The sequence below is a fragment of the Eretmochelys imbricata genome, chromosome 3 (assembly GCF_965152235.1).
Source record: "Eretmochelys imbricata isolate rEreImb1 chromosome 3, rEreImb1.hap1, whole genome shotgun sequence".
NCBI classification, from domain to species: Eukaryota; Metazoa; Chordata; order Testudines; family Cheloniidae; genus Eretmochelys; species Eretmochelys imbricata.
Genome location: NC_135574.1, coordinates 139,798,952 through 139,826,773, shown reverse-complemented (window position 1 = coordinate 139,826,773; position 27,822 = coordinate 139,798,952). Strand labels below are relative to the sequence as shown.

At 39.5% G+C, this 27,822-nt stretch overlaps 1 protein-coding gene across 1 annotated transcript in view; it reads left to right on the top strand.

Annotated features, from left to right (window-relative positions):
• The window catches only part of CEP170 (centrosomal protein 170), a 186,524-nt gene that overhangs the window by 13,141 nt on the left and 145,561 nt on the right, over positions 1-27,822 (top strand). The window contains exon 2 of the mRNA XM_077813468.1: positions 24,330-24,475. Within this exon, the coding sequence (XP_077669594.1) occupies positions 24,371-24,475 (105 nt within the window). The 5' untranslated portion in view covers positions 24,330-24,370. The remainder of the gene's footprint in view (positions 1-24,329; positions 24,476-27,822) is intronic.

Sequence of the window (27,822 nt, the reverse complement as noted above, 5' to 3'; positions counted from 1 at the left end):
CCTGATCAGCATCCTCTACAGCAAACAGGGAAAGATTAAGGATGAGCTCTCAAAACTGGATACTCTCATAAAAAAACAACCTTCCGCACAAGCTTCCTCGTGGCTGGCCTTTACAAAAACTAGACAAGCCATTTACAACACACACTTTGCTTCTCTACAAAAGAAAAAGGACACTAAACTATCTAAACTACTACATGCCATAAGGGGCACAATAGTGGTTCCCTTAATCCACGCAGCAATATTGTTAATCTAGCCAACTATACTCTTAGCCCAGCAGAAGAATCTTCCTATCTCGGGGCCTCTCCTTCTGCCCCTCCACTCCCACGAACGTGATGCAGTTCTGTGGTGACCTGGAATCCTATTTTCGATGTCTCGGACTCAAGAAATAACAACATACTAACCCACAGAGACTTTCCTACCAAGACTACAAAAAGAAGGATTCTGGGTGGACTTCTCCTGAAGGTCGAAACAACAGACTGGACTTCTACATAGAGTGCTTCCGCCGACGTGCACGGGCTGAAATTGTGGAAAAGCAATATCGCTTGTCCCAGAACCTCAGCCATGCAGAACACAATGCCATCCAGAGCATCAGAAACAACTCTGACATCATAATCAAAAAGGCTGACAAAGGAGGTGCTGTCGTCATCATGAACAGTCAGAATATGAACAAGAGGCTGCTAGGCAGCTCTCCAACACCACTTTCTACAAGCCATTACCTTCTGATCCCACTGAGGGTTACCAAAAGAAACTACACTATCTGCTCAAGAAACTCCCTGAAAAAGCACAAGAACAAATCTGCACAGACACACCCCTGGAACCCCGACCTGGGGTATTCTATCTGCTACCTAAGATCCATAAACCTGGAAATCCTGGACGTCCCATCATCTCAGGCATTGGCACCCTGACAGCAGGATTCTCTGGCTATGTAGACTCCCTCCTCAGGCCCTACACTACCAGCACTCCCAGCTATCTTCGAGACACCACTGACTTCCTGAGGAAACTACAATCCATCGGTGATCTTCCTGAAAACACCATCCTAGCCACTGTGGATGTAGAAGCCCTCTACACCAACATTCCACACAAAGATGGACTATAAGCCATCAGGAACAGTATCCCCGATAATGTCATGACAAACCTGGTGGCTGAACTTCGTGACTTTTTCCTCACCCATAACTATTTCACATTTGGGGACAATGTATACCTTCAAATCAGCGGCACTGCTATGGGTACCCGCATGGCCCCACAGTGTGCCAACATTTTTATGGCTGACTTAGAACAGTGCTTCCTCAGCTCTCGTCCCCTGATGCCCCTACTCTACTTGTGCTACGCTGATGACATCATCATCTGGACCCATGGAAAAGAAGCCCTTGAGGAATTCCACCATGATTTCAACGATTTCCATCCCACCGTCAACCTCAGCCTGGTCCAGTCCCACAAGAGATCCACTTCCTGGACACTACAGTGCTAATAAGCGATGGTCACATAAACACCACCCTATACCAGAAACCTACTGACTGCTATGCTTACCTACATGCCTCCAGTTTTCAATCCAGACCACACCACACGATCTATTGTCTACAGCCAAGCTCTACAATACAACCGCATTTGCTCCAACCCCTCAGACAGAGACAAACACCTACAAGATCTCTATCAAGCGTTCTTACAACTACAATACCCACCTGCTGAAGTGAAGAAACAGATTGACAGAGCCAGAAGAGTACCCAGAAGTCACCTACTACAGGACAGGCCCAACAAAAAAAGTAACAGAACGCCACTAGCCATCACCTTCACCCCCCAACTAAACCTCTCCAACGCATCATCAAGGATCTATAACCTATCCTGAAGGATGACCCATCACTCTCATAGATCTTGGGAGACAGGCCTGTCCTTGCTTACAGACGGCCCCCCAACCTCAAGCAAATGCTCACCAGCAACCACACAACAAAAACACTAATCCAGGAACCTATCCTTGCAACAAAGCCCGTTGCCAACTGTGTCCACATATCTATTCAGGGGACACCATCATAGGACCTAATCACATCAGCCACACTATCAGAGGCTCGTTCACCTGCGCATCTACCAATGTGATATATGCCATCATGTGCCAGCAATGCCCCTCTGTCATGTACATTGGCCAAACTGGACAGTCTCTACATAAAAGAATAAATGGACACAAATCAGACATCAAGAACTATAACATTCAAAAACCAGTCGGAGAACACTTCAATCTCTTTGGTCACTCAATTACAGACCTAAAAGTTGCAATTCTTCAACAAAAACACTTCGAAAACAGACTCCAATGAGAGACTGCTGAATTGGAATTAATTTGCAAACTGGATACAATTTAACTTAGGCTTGAATAAAGACTGGGAGTGGATGTGTCATTACACAAAAGTAAAACTATTTCCCCTTGTTTATTTCCCCTCCTATTGTTCTTGTAAACTGCTGGAAATGGCCCACCTTGATTATCATTACAAAAGGTTCTCCCGCCCCCCCTCTCCCCCCTGCTCTCCTGCTGGTAGTAGCTCACCTTTCCTGATCACTCTTGTTAGTGTGTATGGTAACACCCATTGTTTCATGTTCTCTGTGTATGTAAAAATCTCCCCACTATATTTTCCACTCTATGCATCCAATGAAGTGAGCTGTAGCTCACGAAAGCTTATGTTCTAATAAATTTGTTAGTCTCTAAGGTGCCACAAGTACTCCTTTTCTTTTTACAGATACAGACTCACACGGCTGCTACTCTGAAACCTTTCATTTTCTGTCATTTCCATTCTACATGTTCAGTTGGCTTGGGGTGGAAATATTTGCAGTCTGAAAAGTCCCTTATTTTCCTTTTAAAAAATTCTCGTCACTTTCTTGGACATCAAAATAACACAGGCTATTGGTATCAATTGCATTTATATTTTTGCACTTATTTTAAAGAAAAGTGTCTGTTTTTAAATTTAGCATAATTCACCTGCCTTTTCACAAGTGTTGAGCCCCCCTCAAATCTCTCTGGTATCAGCAGAAGCTACAGATGCACAGCATCTTTGCAAATCAGACATTTCGTGCTTCCACCTATAAGTCTCATTTGTTGTACTCGGCTAAATCATCAGAGATATGGAGGAAGGAGAGGGGGAAAAGATGGGAAGTGTGATTATAGGGCATAGAGCAGGAGACTGATGATAGCTAAGCTACCAAATAAAGTTTGTGACACAGCAAATATATTTTCTGGTTATTTATCTAGTGTAGCTTTAACTATTTCATGCTGTAAGCCTGCTATTAACCTCTAATATGTTAAGTTCTCAAGCTTTTCACCCTCATCTTTTCTGGAAGGGAGGTTGTCAATTTGACATCTAGTCAATTTCAAGCAATGAGCTAAAAGTAGTTTTAGGTATTATGCCTGTCTCTTGAGTGTATGTCGAATTTGTTTTTGTTTTTACAATCTGACTCTCTTATTTTTTAAAAAAAGTTTCTTTCCTCAATTGCTCTGAAAGACCTGCACAAATAATGTAGAAACTGACTGGAACAGCGAAAATGATTATCCATAGGGTGCTGTCAAATGCACAAAGTAAGTGAACTAGAAAAAATAAAGATATTTCTGGTTTAAAAAAATCTATTGCAATGATGGTAATCTTATGTATTATATGTAGGGCTGCAGGTTTGTCATAGCAGGGGAAAAAGGCATGTGTAGCATGGCATTCTCATTTGTCCATGACTTTCATGTGTCCATGAGTCACCCTGCAAAGGTAGCTAATGTCCCACATGGTTGGGCCTAGCTCCATACTCTGTGGCTCTTCAGAAGTTAATATGCAGCTCCTTGTATAGGCACCGACTCTGGGGCTGGAGCTACAGGTGCCAACTTTCCAGCATGCCAAGGGGTGCTCACTGCTCAACCCCTGGCTGTGCCACAGGCCCTGCCCCCATTCCACCCCTTCCCGCCCCCTTCCCTAAGCCTGCCATTCCCTCGCTCCCCACCCCACCCCGAGCCTCCTGCATGCAACGAAACAGCTGATCGGGGGTTGGGGGAGCTAATGGGGGGCTGCTGATGTACTACTGTGGCTGTTTGGCAACATACATTGGTAAATTCTGGCTCCTTCTCAGGCTCAGGTTGGCCACCCCTGCTCTTGGCTTTGCGACCTGGCACACTGTATTGCAATGCTGCTCAGGTTTGGCCTCTGTCATGATGGGGAGAAGGAAAGAGGAGGGTCAAACCTGAGTGGTGGTGTGACCCTGCACTCCATATGGCAAAGCTCAGAGCAGGATGTAGGGCCCAGCCCCACCAGACACAGAAACTGCAGCAGCTGCACAAAACATGGATATACATGTAAATCACATAATTCAACTTCTCAGGTGTCACTTCATTCTCCTGTTTGGATTATGGAAACAGAGGAAGAATGGAATTCTAGTGATGAGGAGGTACTGATCCACCAGGAACATTCACATTGTTCTTCTTCCTTTCACATGACAAAACTGTCTCATCCACTGTGCCTGTGACAATTAATTAAAAAAACCTTTTCAGGAATTACTGAAGTGCATGACAGAGACACTGGAAGTCCCATTAGAAATGGTACAGGAAAAGATGTACAAATTATTTGATATTTTACAACCACCATCTCAAAGTAGAGTTGTTCTTCCTGTAAGTGAACAAGCTAAAGATCTTTGGGCTACCCCTGCCTCAGTTTCAGCAACTTCACAATGTGCTGTTGGGAGATAGTCCGTGCTGTCCAAAAGTTTTGAGCATTTTTATATTCATCCAGCTCCATCTTCACTGGCTGTTACCACTGCAAATGAAAAGTCGAAACAATTGGGAAAGTCAGCTCCCACACAAAAAGAACCAAAGAGACTAGACAGTTTTGGAAGGAAAGTTTATTCATGAGCTTGTCTACAGGTTAGGTTAGCTAATTATTCATAGATTCCAAGACCAGAAGAGACCATTGTAATTGTCTGGTCTGACTACCTGTGTTGCATAGGCCATAGAATTTCCCCAAAGTAATTCCTAGAGCATATCTTTTAGAAAAACATCCAATCTTGATTTTAAAGTTGCCAGTGATGGAGAATCTACCACAATCCTTATTAATAAATTGTTCCAGTGGTTAATTACTCTCCCATTACAAATGCATGCCTTATTTCCAATCTGAATTTGTCTAGCTTCAATTTCCAGCCATTGGATCATGTTATACCTTTTTCTGCTAGATTGAGTTATACTGATTGCTTCACTTGGCTTTGCCAGTTCTGGTTCTTTGATCTCCTGATATTATTCAGCGACCATTTTATCATGCTTCTGTTTCAGAACAACATGATATCATAGAATTACAGCTTAGCCAAATCCAGTATCGCTACTGATCTTTTAGCCTAGTTTTGATCTGATGTAAAATGTCTGAAAACATTTGTGGGCAACTGGAGGAGAAATTATCATAGCCAATACAGATTATGGCATACCTGTTTTGACACCGTACTCCTGGGAGCATTCTGTGCCAAAAAATTAAAAATTCTACACACAATATTTTTAAATTCTGCAAATTTTATTTTGTCAAAATAACTACTTAAACACACCAGTTTCAATTATTTTGGTAATTTATTTCAAAATATCTATCAGCAGTATGTCTGCAACAATACAGACATACACAAAAATTCACCTAGGAGTAAAGAGTTAAAAGAAACTCCGATGACGACCTAGTTCCTGTTTCACTGTCCCTTCCCTTCCCTTCCCTTCCCCCCAAACTGAGGGAGGGGCAGACACCCATAACTCCTCTCCCCGCAGAGCCCAGCCACAGGGCCCCCCTGGCCGAGATATTCGCACCCCCCTCCAGAGCCCAACTGTGGGACCCATCTTGCCCAGACACCCACCCCTTCCCCCGCAGAGCCCAGGGATCCAGAGGGATAAACAGCCTGATGCTCAGTCCCAGGCTTGCACAGTTTCCTGTGCGCTGTCCTCTCCTTCCCTCAGGGGATGCTGGGAACTGCAGCTGCCAGAAACCCTCTAGCTCCCTTCCCCGAGCAGTGTTTTCTTTGTGTGAGCTGCGTTTTGCCAGGTCCAGCGGCCCCTAATGGCAGCTAGCAGCATTGCAGCCCATTTCTGTGTGGGAAAGGAAATTCTGCATACACAGCGTTAATTTCTGTAAAATTCTGCATTGCACAGTGGCACAGAATTCCCCCAGTAGTAACACAATCCCTTTTTTTGACACAGTAACAGACTAAGTGGAGAAAGGGAATTAAGCAGATAAAACATATGTATATTGTAGCAAGATATTGATCAGACTGCCGCAAAATTAATTTAGAAATGGAGATAAACTTCCTGGGTTCCACTTAATTATTTATATGAACAAACATTTGTTTTACAGATCAGAAACAAAGTTATTAATAATGTTACATCTTTGTATATAATGGGTACAGTATAAAGATCCAGTTTTATTCTATGTTTTCATGATCTTGATATGAGCTAGGATATTACCAGTATATGGGAAATACATCAAAGAAATGGTAGTGAACATGTCTGTCAAGAGCAATATAGAATGACCAAAGTATATGTGTCTAAAATGACTACATAGATATAAAATAAGGGAGTTTTTGCTATGAGCTCAAATGTAAAAATGAATGTTTGGTGGGAGAGGGGTGTCTTGTAAAAACAACCATGTCATTATTTATGAGACTGTTCAATGATGGAAAAGAAATAGTAGCTCAGCTAGTCCACCAGTGCCATTGCAGAATCATTAGCTACCGCAAATTTGCTATTTTAACAAGGTAAAGTTTTGAGTCTCCAATGGTTTTGTGCAATATATAAAATGTAGTTGTAATTATATATATTTAACATAGGGCTTACTTCACTTGTGCTTGGAACAAACATCTTGTATAGTTAAAAAAAAAAATCACATCTGTGGACTTGGCTGTTACGATTAACTGTAAAAAGTTCCAAATTATTCCATAAGGGGCATAGCAGAAGACTTTTTTTTTTAAGTCCACCTTGTGCTGAACCTGCCAATAGGTCTCCTCTTATAAGCAAATAGTTTTAATTTTATACACTTTTCAGATGATAGTGTTATGTCACTGGCTGGACTTTGATGAAGCCTACACCAGCAGCTGTCCTTATTCACTTCTGCTGCTGCTTCCAAAATGTACAAAATCATGTATTGTACTGTCAAGGGGTAGAAATTCTTCAAAGCATTTCCCCTTTCTGCCCAGCATCACTGATTGTGAAAGATACATCTCAGTATCTGAATTACCCACCATCTTTGACTCTAGCTGTAGAATGTGTCAAATTACATAATATCTCAGTAGTTAAAATATTTGGTATGTAATTATTCAGTTTGTGATTATCAACTTGAGTACATCATCATATCCATGGTGAAGGAGACCTACGCGCATAAGCCTCATTTTATACACGTGTTTCAAAAGGCCACTGCTAGGTTTTATAACCTGGAGCCATTTGATGTACATATGCACCATTCAGAAAATCCCATATAATCCCCAGTTAACTCTACCACAATAAAAGCTTGAGGGCAGAATGAGTCAGTCAATTCATATGCTTGCTTTTGCTCAGGCTGTTTTAGTATTACAAAATCTCTGATGCATCAAATAAATTGAATGTGCTGAACAAATGACTGCACTACAAACTGCAATATAACACTAGTTATAGCACAGCCTATTTTTTCAGCACAACCTTTCAATTGGCAGTGTCACTAGAAAGCCAGATGTTTGTCTTCAATAAAAAAGTTAACTCCACCTTCATTGGTAGAACTAGAAAATACAGGGATAAAAATACAGAAGAGAGTACAATATTTTGGAGGTAAAAATAATTCACTTTACAGTAGTCAGGGAATCAGTCTTGACTATTTGTCTTGACTATCTTACAGAAATAGAAACTAAAGCTAAAATTTACATTTTAGCTAGGAGAACAAGCCAACTAATAACAAGCCAAGGCTCTGAATAGTCAGTACAGTGACCTGAGGTCTGCGATCACTGACATCTCGAGGGCCCCAAGATGCTCACTCCCCGATGATCACCATGGTGCATAGATGCTGATGTGCACAAGCAGAAAGGTAGAGCACCAGTGGTGCAAAAGGCATCCTGAATCCATCAGCCAGCAGCACAAACAACTCTTACAAGATTGTCACTGTAGTAAAGGAAGCAAAATGATCTTTCTGTACCCCACCACAATCAGTGCAGCAATATCATAGCCACCAGAACTATTTTACATAGTGAACCATGTGATTAACCTCCTTTGCATAGCCGAAAACATCGGACACATGCATTAATTACTGTCAGGAGCTATCAGAACACTATGCTGATGACTGACTAGTTAGAGTATTGCAGAGAAGTTCTACAAAGATCCCATCAGCACTGGGTACATCAACATGTTTTTGCATAGCCATTTTTGCACAGATGAATTTAAATGAAAGATTCTCAATGGAAGTCAAGAGGATTAGACCTATTCTACAAAATGTCTATTTAGCATTGTCATTTGAAGTGGATACTTTTCAACTTCTTGAGTTTTGCAACAGTGATTGTGGCAGCTAACATAGTTTCAAAAAGACATCTGTCACTTGACATACTGCATCCTAAAAGAGAGAATCTGTAATGTCACTGAAACAACTGAAAAGGAACTTTAGGGCCTAGTAAAGACGAAGACAGTCTTTTCATAGCTTAATTTCTTCTAGATACCATATGAGAGCTACAGCAAAAGATGGTCGAGACAAAAGAGAGGAAGGACAGGACAGCAAAATGTATCATTCTGACTCCTTTGCTTCACCACCTTCCCCATCCATCACTGAAACACTCCTCTGGAGAAGATCTTGGCTTCTTATAAAATAATGTTGTAACTGTTGGTCAAGTGGGTAAATAATTTAGGCAAGATATTTAGCAGAAAAAGATTATTTCCCAGAACCCCAGGAACCACGCCCATACAAGTCTTCAGCTCAGATTCATTTGTGTATCACTTCTTAAGGGCAGGGGCTAATGACCAGTTCCTGAACAAGAGAGACTTTGTGGTGTAGATCGTATTCTTTACAGTACCTAAAAAGATCTCTTCAGCGCAGGACCTAAAATTGTTCCAAGAATTTCAGATTCAAGATGGAAGCACTGCACTAAAGCATCTTTTCCATAATCTTCTCACACCCTCTCATTTAAGGTTCCTGAGGTTCAGTTGCCAAATGCTGCACTACAAAACAAGGCTCACCCTTCTGATCTTTTGACATCTCTGAAGACCTACACCAAGATAAGGATTATCTCCATGCGATTTCTAAGGGAAAAGGGTACTTGTATCAATCCGTTTTTCTATGAAATACTTACTATGGTTCTTGTGGGGAAGAGCACAGCCCAAGACACCAAAGGGATCTAATTTCATTCACCACTGTGTAATTCCAGTTTTATGTTTGTATAATTCCATTTAAATGAATCAGTGTGACCCCAAATCAACTATGTAATTTCTGCAGGGCAATGATTACATTTTATACCAAGACAGGATGACTTAGTGCCCACTCAGGTAATTAAATTGCTGGGCATAATCATAACCAAGAGTCACAATGCCCACTTATCAGAAGAAAGGCACTTAAAATCTTACCTTTTTAAAAAATTACATTTCCTTAAAAACCAGGTGCAAAGTAGGTACTTTCAATAAACTGTTATGTCACTTGCTGTGTAGACAGCCTAGTCTGGATGAATTGAAATATTGGACAATTGCAAAAATATTGGACAATTCTACCCTTGATTCACTTCCCTGAACGTCAAAGGGCATAGTAGATTATCAAGTGGTCATATTTTGTCCTGTCATGCTACTTGATGTCATTTGAAAACCAAGTTGATTTTTTTACCTTTTAGTTTGAAAAAATCTTACTTTGAAAATATTTAAACTAAATCAAAATGTTGATCACAGTAAGGGTATGTCTATATGTACAGCACTGCAGTGGTGCAGCTGTACCGATTTTAAAAAACCCTACCCGCGAGCTGCATCAGCACATAAATGCTTATGTTGTAACTTATGTCGCTCAGGTGGGGTGGAATATTCACACCCCTGAGCGACTTAACTTCTGGTGACATAGGCTATAGTGTAGACATAGCCTAAAATAAATTTACATTTAGCCTTTCCCTCATGTAGGGTATATTATCAGAGAATCTGAGAACTGATTCCTTTTTAATGAACATTAAGATTATGAATTTAAAAATGAGCTGTTGTTGACTTTTTTTCTTGAATATTTGCAAAATGGTCTTATTTTCTGTGATAAGGAGAAAATAGAAAACCAACTTCTGATGAATCCTTAACCTTCTTTTATTGTGGTAACTAACAGTTGACTATCTTTTTAACAGTTTTTAGAGTAGGGTTTTATAGTTTGAGAATTCTGAATGCCCAGCTGTAAAATTAAGTACAAAAATATTGAACAGCACAATCACTACCTCAGTACTTCTGAATACAACAGCAGTCCACAAAAAGGGATTCTGATTGTAGATAATTCAATTTTAAAGGTTATAGCCATTTACAAGTGTTTTATTATCATTAATAGGTAAAATTTTCAAGTCTATGTTCTTTCAGTTATGTCACAAGTAGTCTTTTTTTCCTTCCTCTTTACAGACTGAAATCTTTTCCACGTAGACTTGTATATCTTCAGCAAGGGGGTGAGGCCAGCTGGATCTGTAGAGGCTGCAGAGACCATAAGAAAATCAGGGAAGGGGAGGAAGGAACACCTGTTGAGGGGATCTCCTTATTCCTTCTCCATACTTTTCCCCACATACAAATGTTGTTTTGGGGGAGATCTGGGGAGAAACACCTTCCACCCCCTGAACTTCCTCCAAAAGTAAAAGAGTGACAGAGGGAGCTGAAGAAGAGCACCTGAGCCTCTCTCTATTTGAATTTTCTGCACCCACTGTGCTCTAGGAGAAACACCCACCACGCACCTGAGAATGGAACTGACAGCTGGAAGGGTTGAGAAAGGCACTCGTGGTAGCCCTGTAATAGGAATATAGGGGAGAAGTATTCCCTGCCAAAAAGTTGAAAGGGGAAAGTAATACGGGGGAGTCTGATAACCCGTCCCTGAGCACTGAACAGGCTTCTCCTCATGCTACCTGCAGATGGGCCAAACTGCTCACTCCAGGCAGTCCAGAGATCCACCACTGAAAGGAGGGAAGTAGATCTGTTCTTTCCTGTGCCCTCTATTCACTCTTGGATGAGTGAATCTCCCTGGTCTAAGAGAGCTCCCAGGGAGTCAGTTGCTCTTCCTTCCTCTTCCCCCTTTTCCTAGGGCTGCTGCAACTTCTGCTATCCCACCTGTCCTTGTTCCTGGAGATGATCTGCAGGTCTATCGCAGGGTTCCACTGGCAAAAAGAAGGGCCTCAGCTGGGGGGGTCCAAAATTATATAGGAAAATAACTGGCTATTTACTTGCCCTGATTCTCACTTCTATTAAAAATGACCTCAGAGAGTAAAGCTGTATTTCAATATTTCTATATTTTCTAGGGTTAAAGAGAAAAGCTTCTCCTGTTAATACTAGATTTCTTGGATCCTACAAATAAACTGTTTTTTTCAGCAGTTTCCAGTTCTTAACAGACTAAAAACACAGGCTGTGCCCTATACTCAAAGGAAGAAAAGTTCACATTTTGCCTTCATCTTTTGCGGGTCTGGATAGTAAGTAAAAAGAGTTCTTACTCTGTGTGGTTCCCTTCTTAAATGTGGTTAGTCATAACTAGATTTTGTTTTTGAATGAGATAGATGGATAGAAAAACATTGTGCAGGTAAGAAAGAAGTATGTTTTGGTAGAAGTAAAAGGAAGGACTAGCCATGCTTGATCCCTCTTTGTGGAGCCCGGGCTAAATCTGGAGAGTTATCAACCTCACTGAGCTGTGAGATTGCAGCAGGGCACATGGGGGGAGGGATAGCTCAGTGGTTTGAGAATTAGCCTGCTAAACCCAGGGTTGTGAGTTCAATCCTTGAGGGGGCCATTTAGCGATCTGGGGCAAAAATTGGGGATTGGTCCTGCTTTGAGCAGGGTGTTGGACTAGATGACCTCCTGAGGTCCCTTCCAACCCTGATATTCTATGATTCTCAAAAGTGGCCTATTAAACCAAAGAGTTTGTTCCATTTATTCTTTGGTTTCCTGATACTTTTGTGTAGTTAGGGGTGGGTAATGCTTCTCATTGTTCCCAGGCTTGAGAAGCACCTTGCTATCATGCCCTTAGTATGAGAAAGCCTTGTCTGTGCCTGCTGTGCATCAGCTCCTCAACCCCACTGGCAAAACAAGCACTCTCTTCTAGGCTTCTCAGGGCCCACTGTCACTCTGCAGGTTAGCAATAGGCACATCCAAGGACTCTGAGCATCTCCCTGGAGTGTCCAGCCCCTGTTCTGCTGGACATTCACAGTATTCACAGATGTGCTCCTGTCAAAGCAACAGTACACCCCAGTTTATCAATTCCACCTCAGATCACCGCTCAGCTTAACACACAGCACTTAGATTTGTTTGTAGTGAAATCAGGTATTAATTTTTGTAATAAAGCATAGAGATTCAAGTAGTGACAGGCAGAAGTATTAGAAACAAATGGTTACATATAAAATAAAATCATAATATGCATTTTAGAGCCTAGATTTAATTAATGAGGTACTCTCCTGTCTACTGGATTATTGCTCACTCAAAATCCATGTCTCTTTGCACTCGGAGAAATCACTCAGCTGTGATTACAGGTTAAAAAGGGAGTTTGTTTTGTCATGCAAATTAGTCAACACTCAACTGACTGGAGCATTCAATCAAATAGACTCTCAACTACTATTCCAATGGCATGCAAATTCCTGAACAGGAAGATGCTCTCATAAAAATATATGATGCTGTAATTTTTCTCTGTTACACCAGAGTAAACTCCATGAAAGTTTCTGGAATTACATTAGATTTACACTGGCTTAATAGAGTAGAATTAGATCCACAGGTGCAAGGGGTTACAAGGGGAAGGACTGACTAACAACAACCCTGAAAGTGAAAAAAAAAAAAAAAAAAAAAGTTAAGCATGCATTATTCTAGGGGTGACCAACCTGTGGCTCTTCAGAAGTTAATATGCAGCTCCTTGCATAGGCAGCGACTCCGGGGCTGGAGCCAACTTTCCAATATGCCAGGGGGGTGTTCACTGCTCAACCCCGGGCTCTGCCACAGGCCCTGCCCCCACTTCACCCATTCCCATCCTCTCCCCTGAGTTCGCCATGCCCTTGGTCCTCCCCACCCCCCCAGAGCCTCCTGCACACCACGAAACAGCTGATTGGGAGGTGGGGGAGGGAGAGGGAGGTGCTGATCGGCAGGGCTGCTGATGGGTGGGAGGCGCTGGGAGTGGGGCGGAAACTGATGGGGGGCTGCTGATGTATTACTGTGGCTTTTTGGCAATGTACATTGCTAAATTCTGGCTCCTTCTCAGGCTCAGGTTGGCCATCCCTGCATTATTCACTTCTCAATTAAACCATGTTGCTCCAGTTTAGAATGTAAGTAAATTTAGGGTATCCATCCCTGTCACAAAGCCAAGAGCTGGGGAAATCTGAATAATCTTTGGTTTATCTCAGCCCTTGTGGCACCCTATGACCCAGGGGCCCCTTGGTGCCAACTGGCAGAAGGCACAGGGTGTGCATAGTGTTTTATCGGGATCCCCTGAATGAGATACCTGCATAATAATTCATCAAAGGGTGGCATGTGAGGTCTCTACCAAGAGCCAGTAGCCTACTGGTCTTCATAATCATTGTGAAATCTTAGTGTGGATAATATTTAAGGAGTTATGTATCTAAAGGTCTTAGAGTTAAGGCAGGTCACCAGGTGTTGACACATTTAAGAGATTTTCCTTTCAGGCAAAAGGTAACTGTCACCTATCTTCCTGTCTGGCCATTTGTGCATTGGGTATTGTATGTCTCATGCTGTATGCTATTTTCATATTGAATCAGGTGCAAATGAGAAATTGTGAAATCTACAAGAGAGAAAATCTATAGGATGAAACAAACAGCAGAGGTTGTCCTGTTTATAAATAAAGACAACTAATTGGTCTGGTATAAAACTCCTGCGTGATCTAATTACTTTTTCCATCTGGGTAACATTTTCTTCTATGCTATGCTACAAAGGAATTTTGCTTTTTCCAAACATTGCTTATTTGCTTTATAATGCAATAGACTTTACACCCCATTATTTTGGGTCCTTCAGCACCCTTTATGGGCACTGTTAGGCCAGGTCTACACTATTCACTTATGTTGGTATAACTACATCACTCTTTGGTGTGAAAAATTTATACCCCTGAGCAACATGGTTATACTGACCTAACCCTTTGAGTAGGCTGTGCTATGTTGATGTGTGGGCTTCTACTGTTGACATAGCTGCCACCTCTCACAGAAGTGGAATATCTACGCTGATGGGAGAAGCCTTCCTGTCAGTGGAGTTAGCATCATCATTGAAGCTGTACAGTGGCACTCCTGCAGTGTTTGTGTAGACCTATCCTCAGCTGCTTGGTGCGTAAGGGCCAAGGTGAAAGGTTCTGCATTTCTCCTTCTGAGCACTGTTGTCTCAGGTTGCATTATTTTAGGCTGCATAATCATTAGCTCAAAATGTCACTTGCTTTTCTGAGGCATTTTCATCTCCTGCCAGCTCCTCAGCACTGTCAGATGAGAAACTCCTACTCCAAGTCTTTCGTAGACTTTTCCTCATAACCAGTATGTGATGTAAGATCATTCCAGTTGGTTGCCATAGAACCTGAAGAATGTTTTTTTGTGCCTGTCCAAATGTAGATGCATTTTCTATTGCATCTACAAACATGGATGCTCGTTTTGTGAACTATTTATACAAGACTGAATGCTCCCAAACTCATTTGGGAACTGGAAGCCCAAACAAATACAGGTTTGGTTTTCTGACTCTGTGTGTTTTAAAGAGTGAATAAGAGATAACTGGGGCTCCTGAATCATCTGAGCGAGATTGTAGTCTCAAATTATATCTCTCATTGTGAAATAACCTGGAAGACTTAAAAGGGAGCATTGCAAATTCTGCAAGGAGTGTGAAGGTATACCAAGTGATGCCTCTTAAATGACTTATGTCTCTGTGAGAGGCTATTAATGAGTTTTCTTGTAAGACGTAGGCTTAGATAAGGAAAAGTAATCCATTTTCATTGATTTTTGAAGTTATATATAGATTTCCTGTTATATATAGAATACATTTTACCTTTTGTAATATGCATATGGTAAAATTTTTGTTTAAAAATCTGTGTATGTACGTAACCCATAGTGTTTTATGTTAGACTTAAATATAAGCTAGTTTTATAACTAGTTCCTATTTCCTGTTCATTGAAAACAGTGATCAAATGGTCTAATGGGACTGTAACATCATAGAGGCATCAGGAAGAAAACCCCTGAGTATTTCATTCAAACAAAATAGAATATTTTTAGCAGCAGTGTAATAAACTGAAATTTCCCTCCAACTGAAACATTAACATTCTCTTGTTATGGCTAAGAGGGATCAAAGGTACTTTGGTTTCAAGAAAGCACGTACAGAATACTTGTAAAACAGCAACACTGTAAAATGCATTTTAAATCTAAAACACTGGAAACATGATCATAGTTAACCTTTTACTTCCGTATCTGCTGCAGCTTTAAAAGCTAATTATCTGGGGGAAGATGGGAGGCGGCCAGAAAAAGAAAATTCATGAATTTTAATTTTTTTAACATCAGAAATTGTTAGGAATGTTCTATCTAATAGAGATATTAATCCATCTCTCTCTCTTCTTGGTGCACCTAGTCTACTTCATTTTCTCTCAGGAACAATTTTTCCCATTCAAATGTTTACAGTATAGTACATACACAAAAACTATGTTAAAAGAACGTTAAATTTGCAAAGTCAAGCACTCCAAAGTTAGGAAATTAATGAATTTAGGTTGCGTGTACATTTTTAATTCCACTCCCTTCCCCACAATGCATATGCATTATGACAGTCTTTAAATACATGATCACATACTATTTTTTCCACCGGACCCCTTCCTTATTCAGTGCACAGGATGAACCTGCTCTAGGTATGAATCAGGAGTGTGTAGTCTGTCTGTAGGACACCTGCCTCATTTGTTGCAGAAGCTGGAAAACATGGAGTGAATGAGGCAGGGGACTGCAGGAACAGAAAGGCCAGTGTAATTTTTAGGTCAGTTGAATGCTGCTGTGGAGAATTGGATTCTGTCTCTGCCTCGGTCATAGAGTTCCTGATTAAATATCACTTGGCTCTCGATAAACCCTTAAGGTTGTGTTGTAAGAGTCGGAGTGTGAGCCTGATGGCACTATGAGAACGTTGATCCATTGCCGCACATACTGCCTCCACTGTGCCAATGTTAAGAGGGAATTAAACATCATAATAAATGGCCAGAAGCTGAAGCATACCCAGTTTACTTAGGCATGATCCTTGACGAAGCATACAAAAGCCACCAGAGCAAGATAGTAGCCAACCTTCTTAGCAAACTGTCAGGTTCTTTATGGGGAGCAGATGTTCCAATCTTGCCATCTTGCCATTTCTTACTCAATAGCAGAGTACTGTGCACCAATATGGAGTCTCTCAGCAAACACCAAACTTGCTGACATAGAACTCAACAATGTGCATCATCATAGGAACTCTCCAGCCAACTCATCTTTCATGGCTTCCATTGCTGAGCCACATTGCTGCTCCTCAAATCAGGAGGGAGATTGCAGCTAGCAACCCAAGCTTGTCCTTGTTCAACGATCTTTTTAGTCCACCAGCTACACATCTTCCATCATGACACCCACTGTGGTGAAGGCTGCCATGACGGGACATGACAGTTGAGTCCCTGTGGCGGGAAGACTGGTGCTTAACATCAACCACCAATCAGTTCCTCATCACAGACCCTACTGTATGCCTGCCCGGTTTCAACCTGCCACGTCATCAGTGGACCCTTCTTAACCGATTCCATACTGGGCAAGGCTGTTGTGCAGCCAACCAGCACCATTGGGGTCTTCAAGACAATCCAAGCTGCAGTGCAGATAAAACAGTGATACACATTGTCAAGTTTCAGAGTAGCAGCCGTGTCAGTCTGTATTCGCAAAAAGAAAAGGAGTACTTGTGGCACCTTAGAGACTAACCAATTTATTTGAGCATAAGCTTTCGTGACTACAGCTCAGATAAAGTGAGCTGTAGCTCACGAAAGCTTATGCTCAAATAAATTGGTTAGTCTCTAAGGTGCCACAAGTACTCCTTTTCCTTTTACACATTGTCAAGGAGTCCCCAGTAAGCAAATTCAGCCGTGGGCTCCGAGAGCTCCACTTGGCCACTAAGAACACTGTTGCTTGTCTCGGCGAATATGCAAACGCTAAATAAATAGAATTTCTGTGTGATGTTGGGCAAGTCACTTAAATCAGACTTTTCACAGGTAGTCATGAATGGTATGTTTTTCATTTTTTAGGTGCCTGATTTGAGATCATAGAGTCTGATTTGCAGAAGTGCTGAGCGCTTGAGGCTAAGCTGGGTGAATAATGGACTTTATTTTGCTGGCAGTTCTGAAAAATAAAAAAAAGTTTCATTTCAGGTCAAACAAACAATTTTTTTTCAAAACTTTCAGTGAATAAAAGTCAGAAATATTTTGAGTTGGGTCAAAGAAAATGTTTTGTTCAGCCTGACTTCAAAATTCTCATTTTGATTTTGGGCATTTTAACAAGAGCAACGGATGACGAGTTTCCAAAAATGGCAAGGGGAGGAGATAAAGGTAGTGCCATCCTTATGACTTATAGTTCAGTGGTTAGGGCACACACTTGGGATGTGGAAGACACAGGTTAAGTTTCCTCCTCTGTCTGATGTGGAGAAGGGATTTGAACTTACATTGAAGGAGAGTGCTCTAACCACTGATCTACAAGATAGTCTTATGTGGGTCTTTCTCAGTCTCTCCTATGAGAGCTGTTCTACTTTTTATATATAAGTAATCACTGGAGCAGGACATAAGAATGGCCATACTGGGTCAGACCAAAGGTCCATCCGGCCCCCATCCTGTCTACCGACAATGGCCAATGCCAGGTGCCCCAGAGGGAGTAAACCTAACAGGTAATGATCAAGTGATCTCTCTCCTACCATCCATCTCCACCCTCTGACAAACAGAGGCTAGGGACACCATTGTTACCCATCCTGGCTAATAGCCATTAATGGACTTAACCTCCATGAACTTATCCAGTTCTCTTATAAACCCTGTTATAGTCCTAGCCTTCACAACCTCCTCAGGCAAGGAGTTCCACAGGCTGACTGTGCACTGAGTGAAGAAGTACTTCTTTTTATTTGTTTTAAACCTGTTGCCCATTAATTTCATTTGGTGGCCCTAGTTCTTATATTATGGGAACAAGTAAATAACTTTTCCTTATTCACTTTCTCCACACCACTCATGATTTTATATACCTCTATCATATCCCCCCTTAGTCTCCTCTTTTCCAAGCTGAAAAGTCCTAGCATCTTTAATCTCTCCTCATATGGAACCCATTCCAAACCCCTAATCATTTTAGTTGCCCTTTTCTGAACCTTTTCTAATGCCAGTATATCTTTTTTGAGATGAGGGGACTACATCTGTAGGCAGTATTCAAGAATGAATTTCCTACATCCTAGGTGAATTGTAAAGTACTCAAACACTGTAGTTATGAGCTCCATAGGAAAGTCAATAAGGAAGTTAATAATTCTGTATCCAGAGTAGGGTTTGAGTACTGGCCAGTAACTGAAGCATGGAGCCACACATTGAATGAGGAGAAAACAAAATATTGAAAAGATGCACATTCATTGAGCATCTTTTGTTATTAAATGAGCCAGGGTTTTTGTGGGAAAAAAATGTGTGATCTGTAATTAAAGTCTGTATTCTGATACATTCACACCAGGGGGCTGAATTACAGTTGCACAGGCAAACCATATTCTGGCAATTCCTGACTTTTGAGTGCTTGACTTTGCAAATTTAACTTAATATGCAAAAACTTAGCAACCTTTTAACTAAGCTTTGTATGCATAACTTCCTATATTTTTATCAAGAAAAACGAACTGGGGGGGTGGGGGGAAATCCATCATGTAGAGTCACATTGACATTCATGTGGCTCATCAGCAGGGTTAGAACCTTTGTATCTGCAGCACAGACTTCTCCTTCTTGAGCTAACTGAGAAGCTGATAGCAGTAGATTGTCATCCTTTGTGTGGGCCAGGCAATACAGGGAGAAGAGACATGCTTTTCTAGTGATTGTCACAGACATTTGCTGACAGCAAAGGAATATTGAGACTCAGGAATTGGGTTCAAATCCAGGTTCTATGGGGAGTGTGTTCTAGTGGTGAGAACCACCTGACCCTTTCTTCCTCTATTACTTCTACTCTGTCCCCATCCCAGCTCTGTTTTTTTTTTTTTCCTTGTCCTAATCTCCATTCCCCCAAGTTTATTGATTTCAGTTTCCACCCATCCTTCTCAAGAGATTGTCACTTCCAGTCTGGTTCTTGTTCCCTCTGCATTCGAGTCAAGCAACTTCCTCCTCCAAGCTGCCTGAATTGCAGCGGGCATTTTGTTCACAGGAGTGACAGTTTCCCTGTTCGCAATTCCTGTGCTTGGAGCCATAGCATCTCACTGCAGCCAGGAGCAGCAATTGCAGGAATAGTCTTATTCAACCGCAGCAGCCCTAAATTTGAGCATGATCGGTGCAGAGAATCTGTGAAGAATTTATATGTCAAACAAGTATCTACTGCAAATGTGCAGGCTGAGATTTTTCAAAAGCTTATAACTTGACCACATTTAGACAGTTTTTCACACAAATGGGAAAAGACACATCCCTAATACTGTGATCCCCAGACAAATTTTAGTTCCCTGCTCCAAAGCATGTGTTGCTAGAGCTCAATATAACAGTTGTGAGATTTTTATTTTTTTTAAAAGAGCAATACACTGTGTTTTTCCCTAATCTCACTTTCAGAAATGGCTGAACAGCTTTTGCTGAAATTTAAAAAATAAAAAATGAGCCTTAGACAAACACATGACATGGAAAATTTCAGTTTGACAAAGTCAGAAGCAACTGTAAATGGGAAATGTTGGATTGACAGCATTACTAGCACCACCTAAATCATATGAATTAGTGGTGATAACTGGTTGTATATTTTCTAAGAAGTTTCTTTAAAAAAAAAATTTACAAAATTGTTTTACTGATACTCAGTTTATATGGGAAGACCAGTGAAATTGTGGGCCTTGATCCTGCAAACGTTTAGTCATGTGTTTTAATTTCAAGCACATGAGCAATCCCACTGGAAATCATGGAGTGGGACTACTCGCCTGCTTACAGCTAAGCATGGTGTGTGAGTTTGCTCCCCAGGGCCCCAATCTTACATTCACTACTTATCTGATTGCATGAATCAGTTGCTTATTGCTAGCCATGGGCAACTATAAAAATGTAGGCTCCTAATTGCTCAACTGTCAGATTAATACTTAATTATTAAAATTAAGGCTTTGCTTACAGTGATGTCATTTTAGCATATCAAAATCATCATCTTGGCAAGGCATCTGCAGATATATCAGAATTGGGTTACACCCACCTCTTGGCTGCAGAATGCAGGGCTTCAGTTCTTAGAATTTAATTACATTATATGGATGATGTAGCTAGTTTCCCAGCTGGTGCATCATCTGTTTGACACAACTGTGAGTATAATAAATTTGTTGATACTTATAGACCACAGAATAAGTTTCCAAAATTCATAGCTCTTGAACTACAAAACACTGTTTCCTCTCCAGACGGAGAAAACATTTCATAACTACAACAAAACTGTAAAAACTTGGCTATGATGAAATTTATTACAGTTTTATAATTACCCAGAATTAAACTTTCCTCCCAACATCACCAAGTCTTCAACTGTGGATTGTTCACCAACTTATTTAAAGTAAGCAATATAATGCAAGATCACTGGATATATTGAAATTTATGTACTATGTAAAATTTGTTTTGCTGGTCTTGAAAACAAGTTTGCTTTTTACTTTATTATAGCAAACTGGAGTTTTCTTTAGTGTAAGATGCAAATAAAATTGAAATTCCATGTGCAGTTTGCATTCTTCATAGACTTGAAATGTTCACTGTAGTATCTGTAACAATTTCAGTAAAATTAATTCATATCTGTATTCAATTTTGCATTATAAAATAATGTAGTTGTTTTTTAGCTCCCCGGTTGGAAATTAACACAAACTTACAAAAGCAAGAAAATCCAAAGTCATAATTACCATTCTATCCTGAAGTCTGACCGCAGTGGCTAGATATTTCAACTCATAATGAATGTATAGTAGGCTTACTGTGGCCTCTGATAAAGAACCAGATGAACTGTAATATCTGAAACAATGGGGTGATTTAAAGGTAGAATGCCCACTCCATTTTCTTTGCCTGTGATCTTTTAAAATCGTAGTCTGTGTACTACCGGCAAGGCATTTACCTAATATAATTGTAATATTCATTGTAAAATTACAGGAACAAAACAGACTCAAAAATACTGATTTATATATATATATATATATATATATATATACACACACACACACACACTCTTAATTTAAAATATTTGAGTATGAAATTAAAACTATATAGGGCACATCAGTGTTCTAAAGTTATTCAAACATAATATATTGCTGCTGCTTTCTAGATTTTCACTGAGTTTTGAAATGCTAGATTTGTCTGTATAGCCCCACTGATCAAAGACACTGATTTGTTCTAAAGAATATTTTAAAATTAAAATATGCATCAGGATTGATGATTTGTCACCATTCAGCCAGTGCTGTTTGAAACAACACTAGCATTATTTGATGGTAATGCTGACAGGCCCTTAACTATAAATGTGCTGCCAAGCAGTGCTATGATAGCTCAGAACGATAAATATTTAAGATCTTTTCCAGCTACCTTAATTTATTCTGTTCACTGTCAATATTTAGAGTTTGCTGGGTTGTTTGTGACATGGTTGTTGCTGACCTAATTGTTAATGTCTGTATTCTAAAAATCAAAATTGTTACTTTTCTTATTGGTGTTAAAATCTAGATATGCCAAGTAAGGTATTTGGATTGAAAGGTTGTTTTTTGTTTTGTTTTGTTTTTTCAAATAAAACTTCATTGGGCACCGGTTTGAGCTGGATATTCATATTTAAATTAGAGCAACAAAACAAACCCCCACATTTTATAGAAGTAAGCAGATGGAAGATTAAAAGGAGCAAAGTAAAAGCAGTAAGAAATACATTGAACTGGATAGTTTATGATTATGAATGCAGTACATTTGCAGTCGGAACAAAACAAAAATGTACGATTTAAAAGCTGGAAAGTAAAATCAGGTTAACTTAGTTCTCTCTCAGAAAAATACTGAATAAACTGTTTTGGTTAGCGGTTCACTAAAATAATACCATGTTTTAATGTGATTTCTGCAGGTTTTTATTCATGAAATTGTCTTCTCTGTAGATGTTGGATATGTTTTGTCAGACTGAAACAATTTTATTCATATTTTCTGTGCCGTAGGGTAAATTTACCCATACTATTTAGATTCATTGGGAGAACACTAATTGGAAACATCCTTGTTTTTAAAATGTCTGATATGGTAGAACCCTATGGAAAGATAATTCTACTACATTCTGTGACCTGCATCCCTGAATACAATAATACCTGTATTAAAACACTGTATCACTCACTGTATTAAAACATCTTTTGTTTATTTGCTAAAGAAACCTACAGCAATGGAGGCTATGTATAAATTTTAGCCAATTCCTAATAAGTTTGCTTTGACTTTGTATAAAAACTATCAATCCAGATGTACAGCTCACAGACTAGTTTTTTTCAGTTTTTAGCATCTGCCATGATTATCCTTCAACGCATTTATGCTCTGTTGTAAGGCTGTCGGATACAGCTTTGACTTGCTTCATTCCTGTTAACATCAGAGATTACCATGCCTCAATTCAGATCAAAGTCTCTCTCTCCTTTGTGTTGTAGTTTGCCTCTTGGATCATTGCTGTGACCATATTATTATTCTACATTTACATGTTACTCTTTGTCTTTACATTCTGCACTGCATTTTTGTTGTTAAGGAGATGATGCCATGATCTGCTGCAAACTTCATCCATTTGTCAGGTTGAGTTTGCCTCTTTGAAATGTGATACAGATATCATTTCCCATAATTTTATGAAATCTAGAACAAAACCAAAAATGCCAGTTGTTTGATTGTTGAGTTGGGGCTCTCAGGTTGGCAACTCCTATTGAGACCCTCTCCTAATGAAAGGAATGTGGATGCTGTATTGACATAGATCTTTGTCAGTGGATTTATTCTCAGGTTTCACAACTACAATATCATTCTGTCAATTAGAATATTTCTGGAATATTGTCTGGCTGCTACATTTTTTTAATAAGAGACTTGGAATGCTTGATTAATACTTTAATTTTTCCAAGACTTGACAACTAAAGGCTTTTTTGTGGGTGCGCCTGATTAAATCTTTGTCTGTTATCCAGTAGCTGCTCACATTGGTGCCCTCACCCCATTAAATTGTGTATTAATTTTCAAACTCTCAAGGTATTTAATGGCTGTATTTTTCTTCATCCGAAGAAACTTTTAATGCCCTATATCCTAGACTGTCCATTGATGAATCAAGTGACAATATAAAATATTTATTAGTAACCATGCTTTGGGACTTTTAAAGCTTTTAATACTTTTTTGTTAGATTTGGTTTTTAATAATAATAATCCTTTTATAAAGTGTCTTGAGGATTCATTATAAATGAAATTTGCATTTGAAAGATGTGTTCTAGTAATGGCTGCTTTTAAATTTCTCAAATGAAGAGCAAAGAACTAATACATTTTTGTTGGGACTGTTTAATTTCAGATTACTTAGTGCACAGTTAAATATTCCTACAATTTCTTTCCATTTTTAGTTCTCTTTATAATTTGTTTTTTTGGGGAAATGAAACTGTGCTGTTTGATATTAAGACAGATGGATTCATAAAAGCTACTTACATACATTCTCTTTCTGAGGAGAAATGAATCTAATATTGTCTGTGGTTGATAGTGCAAATGTGACATTAATGTATTAATTTCCTTTGTAATAAGCAGTTAGATGTTAAAAGCTTTCTGAAAACGTGACTCAGGCATTGCTTATTTAACTAGCTACTGATTTATTTTGAATAGGTCTTCCTCTTCAATTGAATGTGTCTAGTTACATGAACCAAAGCCCTCAGATTTTATGTAAATCCAGTAGTCTGTGTCACTTCCCATGACATCCGGATTCAATCTATTGGGAAATATACATGCTCTTGAACTGCTTTTTTCAGATTCCTTATATATGCTGATCACAGCACTTGCTGAGTAGGAGCTATAGCTAAAAATAACTAAATGGATTTCTCTCTCCCTCTCTCTGTCTGTCTTGCTGTAGGATGACGTAGCTTTGCCAAGGATTTAGCAGCTAAGCAGAAAATGAGCTTAACATCCTGGTTTTTGGTGAGCAGTGGAGGCACCCGCCACAGGCTGCCACGAGAGATGATTTTTGTTGGAAGAGATGACTGTGAGCTGATGTTGCAGGTAATTGCATCAGCCTTCCATGTGTAACTGTTCAAAATTTGGATTTAATACACTAGATTTATATTCCTGTTGAGAATTAAATTTGCCAATTGTTCACTTTTTTTGGAGTCTCCATTTCTAGATCTTGCCAGCAGTTTTAATTGATCTAATCTTTTGCATTCCTCATGCAGGAAAATGGTTAATATGAATGTGCTGCTGTTTGTAGCTTCTGAATAGTGATTGTTAAGGCTACGATTCCATCACGGAGGTTACAGAATCCGTGACTTCCAAAGACATCCGTGACTTCAGCCAGCACTTCAGGTTGCAGGGGGGACCCCCACCACCCCAAGGACTCCTACCTCTGCTTTTGAGGTGTTGCAACTGTTACCCGAATAGCTTCCTCTCTTAGGCCCTGAGCTTCCAAACATGCATGTGATTAATTTTATTATCACAAATAGTCGTTTTAGCTGCAGAGGGATTACTAATGGTAATAAAGTTTAAGCATATATGTGTATTCAGAATCTGGGCCTGAAGCTCTTTGTGAGTATCTTACTTGATTTTCTTGATAGTATTTAAAAGGGGGGTTAGTCAGAATTTCTTTTTAAATATAAAGCAGAGATATTACTTTTTATTTATTACAACTACTCTCTTAAACTCTCTACTGCATTTTGTCCAAAAACAGTAAAAGACAAGGCTAGCTATTACAATGGGGATGTACTTGGTTTAGACTGAATGTATTTGAGATTTGTATAAAACAGTAGTTTTTAATGCAGCCATTAATGGCCATATCAAAATCTCCAGTGCAAAAAGCACTTCCGAAAACCTGTCTTGTATGTGTAGTCATTACTGAGCAATACTACCAGTAAGTTACATTCTGGCTTTTTCATACCTCATAAAGAACCCATTGTGTACGCTAATGGCAGATATGTGTGCCCTACTTTATCTTGTATAAAAGGCTGTTGTAAGAAGAGATTTTTCTGAGAGGGGGAAGGGATGTTAGAACATTGTAAAGGGTAGGGCCCTGGGTGATTTACGAGATAAGTAACAGGACAAGATTCTTGCCCAGAAGAATTTATAATCTAATTTGTTTGCAGTAAAATAAATTAGTAAGGAGATACAGGCTGCAGCATGCAGTGTCTTCAGTGTGCTGATAATTGACTACTTTGCTATTTAATTTTATACAGCTGATGTAGTAGTATGAATGACCCAGTGTCTGAATGAAATTGGGGATTGAATGAGGCTGATGGTCAACCAAGATAAAAGTGAAGTAATGCTAGTAAATTTGGAGAAGCAACTGGAAATATTGTCGATTATTACAGAATCCTGGATTAAGGAAGTGTCTCTACCATTTGTAACAAAGGCTTGCTGTTTAATGGTGGTGCTGTTCAGTGTTTTTTAGCTACATTTAGATGCTCAGGTCACGGTTTATTGACTGAGTGCTATATTGTTCTTTTCTTCAGGAAGATGAAAAATGTGATATATAGTTGTTTATACTTTGTGACCTATATTACTGTAATTCTTCATGGCTTTACACCTTGGAACCATCTAGAAGGCAAATTTGGTGCAGAATGCAGTCATCAGTTTATTAAGCAGGGTCATGCAGAGAATCTGTTGGATTGATGTTCATAATCTGCATGGTTGCTTGTAGGTTTCCTGGGGGGTATTTAACCTGAGTTTAGAACATGGATGAATGAGAGACCACCTTTATGCTCAGCAGAGGTGCTTTCACAGATTTTTCTGGTTTAGCTAGGAGGAGCTGCTGGAAGGGTGCTCTCCATGAGTGTCCACCCACAGGGGGAGTCTTTCTTTAACACTTGGGAGAAAGGTGATATGAGTAAGGCTACATTTTAGTCACGGGAGTGACGGACAGGTCACGGGCGGTAAACAAAAATTCACAGCTCGTGATCTGTCCATAACTTTTACTAAAAAATATCCGTGACTAAAACTTGGGGCGCACTGGCTGCTGCATAAGTCACAGAAAGTCATGGAATCCGTGACTTCCTTGACCTCCATGACAAACTCGCAGCCTTAGATATAAGTTTTATTTCAACACACACACACTTTCTCTCTCTCTCTCCCCTCCCCCATCACGTTTCTCCCAAATGATTGGTTATTATTATGGTGGACCATCATTGAGTTGCATGATCAATTATATAGTATTTAAAGTTTCTGTCTTTAATGTTCCAAAAATACTTGTTTAGTCATTCTTAATTTATATGGTGAGGTAATAGAGTTTTTCTTATTCTTATTTTATGAGTGAATTGATACCAGTGAAAAATTCAAACAAGATTGCTACATGAGATTGGTTTAATTTTTAAATATAATTAGTGATTTATGGAATTATCTATATCTGGAAATCAATACAAAAAACATTTGCATTCAGAACGTTGTAGTGGAGGGTTAATACAAAGCTCACTGCAACGGAAACATTTGTAGCCCTATACCTATTTTAAAAGAACATTAACAGTTAAGACATTGAAACAGTTCCTCTCTGTCAAATGATTTTTATTCACTCACAATTTCCACTTCCAATTTACGTTGTCCAAGCACTTGAAAAATTTCTACGGTAATTGTTGTTCCTGCATATATTTTAATATTTCTGCCCACACATCAGTTTTTCTTTAGTCTCCTGAAAAATATACTTAAGCAAGGGAGACCTTTCTGGTGTTACATATCAGTGTTTTGCTCAAAAAAGTGGGCTAACTAAATACTTAAAAGTTTTTAGAAGTGTCACTGGCCTTCAAATCATTTTCTGTCTGCTGTACACTCCTGATGGTAATTGGTTTGTGTTTTATCTCTTGTCACGGGCAATGTTCCATGTTTGTTCTCTGTCATACATCTTACCAATAAAGAAAAATATGGAGTTTCAGTTGCTAGAATGAGACCCATGTTTTATTTCTAGTAACTTAATCCTAAAATCCATCTCTGTACCTTTTCTTTTGATATTTTTTATCACTGTGAATAATAGTGAGTAAACCAAGTTACACTAACTCTATTATTTTATTTTAATTGCACAGTAGAAGGTCACTAAATTTATAAATTTCAAAGTTTTGTTTAGGACTAAACATGAGGGGAGAATTTTTAATGTTATTTCTAAAACATGAGTAGGAGAGGTGGTGCTCACTCCTGCAAGGTGTTGAGCTCTCCAACACTTTTTATCTTGAGAACCATATAAAGTAACCTTATCGTCACTGATTATTTCAGTCTGTCTTCTAGAGCTGACTTTCCTTGTTATGTATACCTTCTGTTGTTGCTAGGTATCTTTGTCCATCTCTATGGACTGCATGTAACACAACAGTTGCTATAACTATTAACCATTCAAAGTTCATTTTGATAGTCTGCTTATAAATTACTTTGATGACAGCATT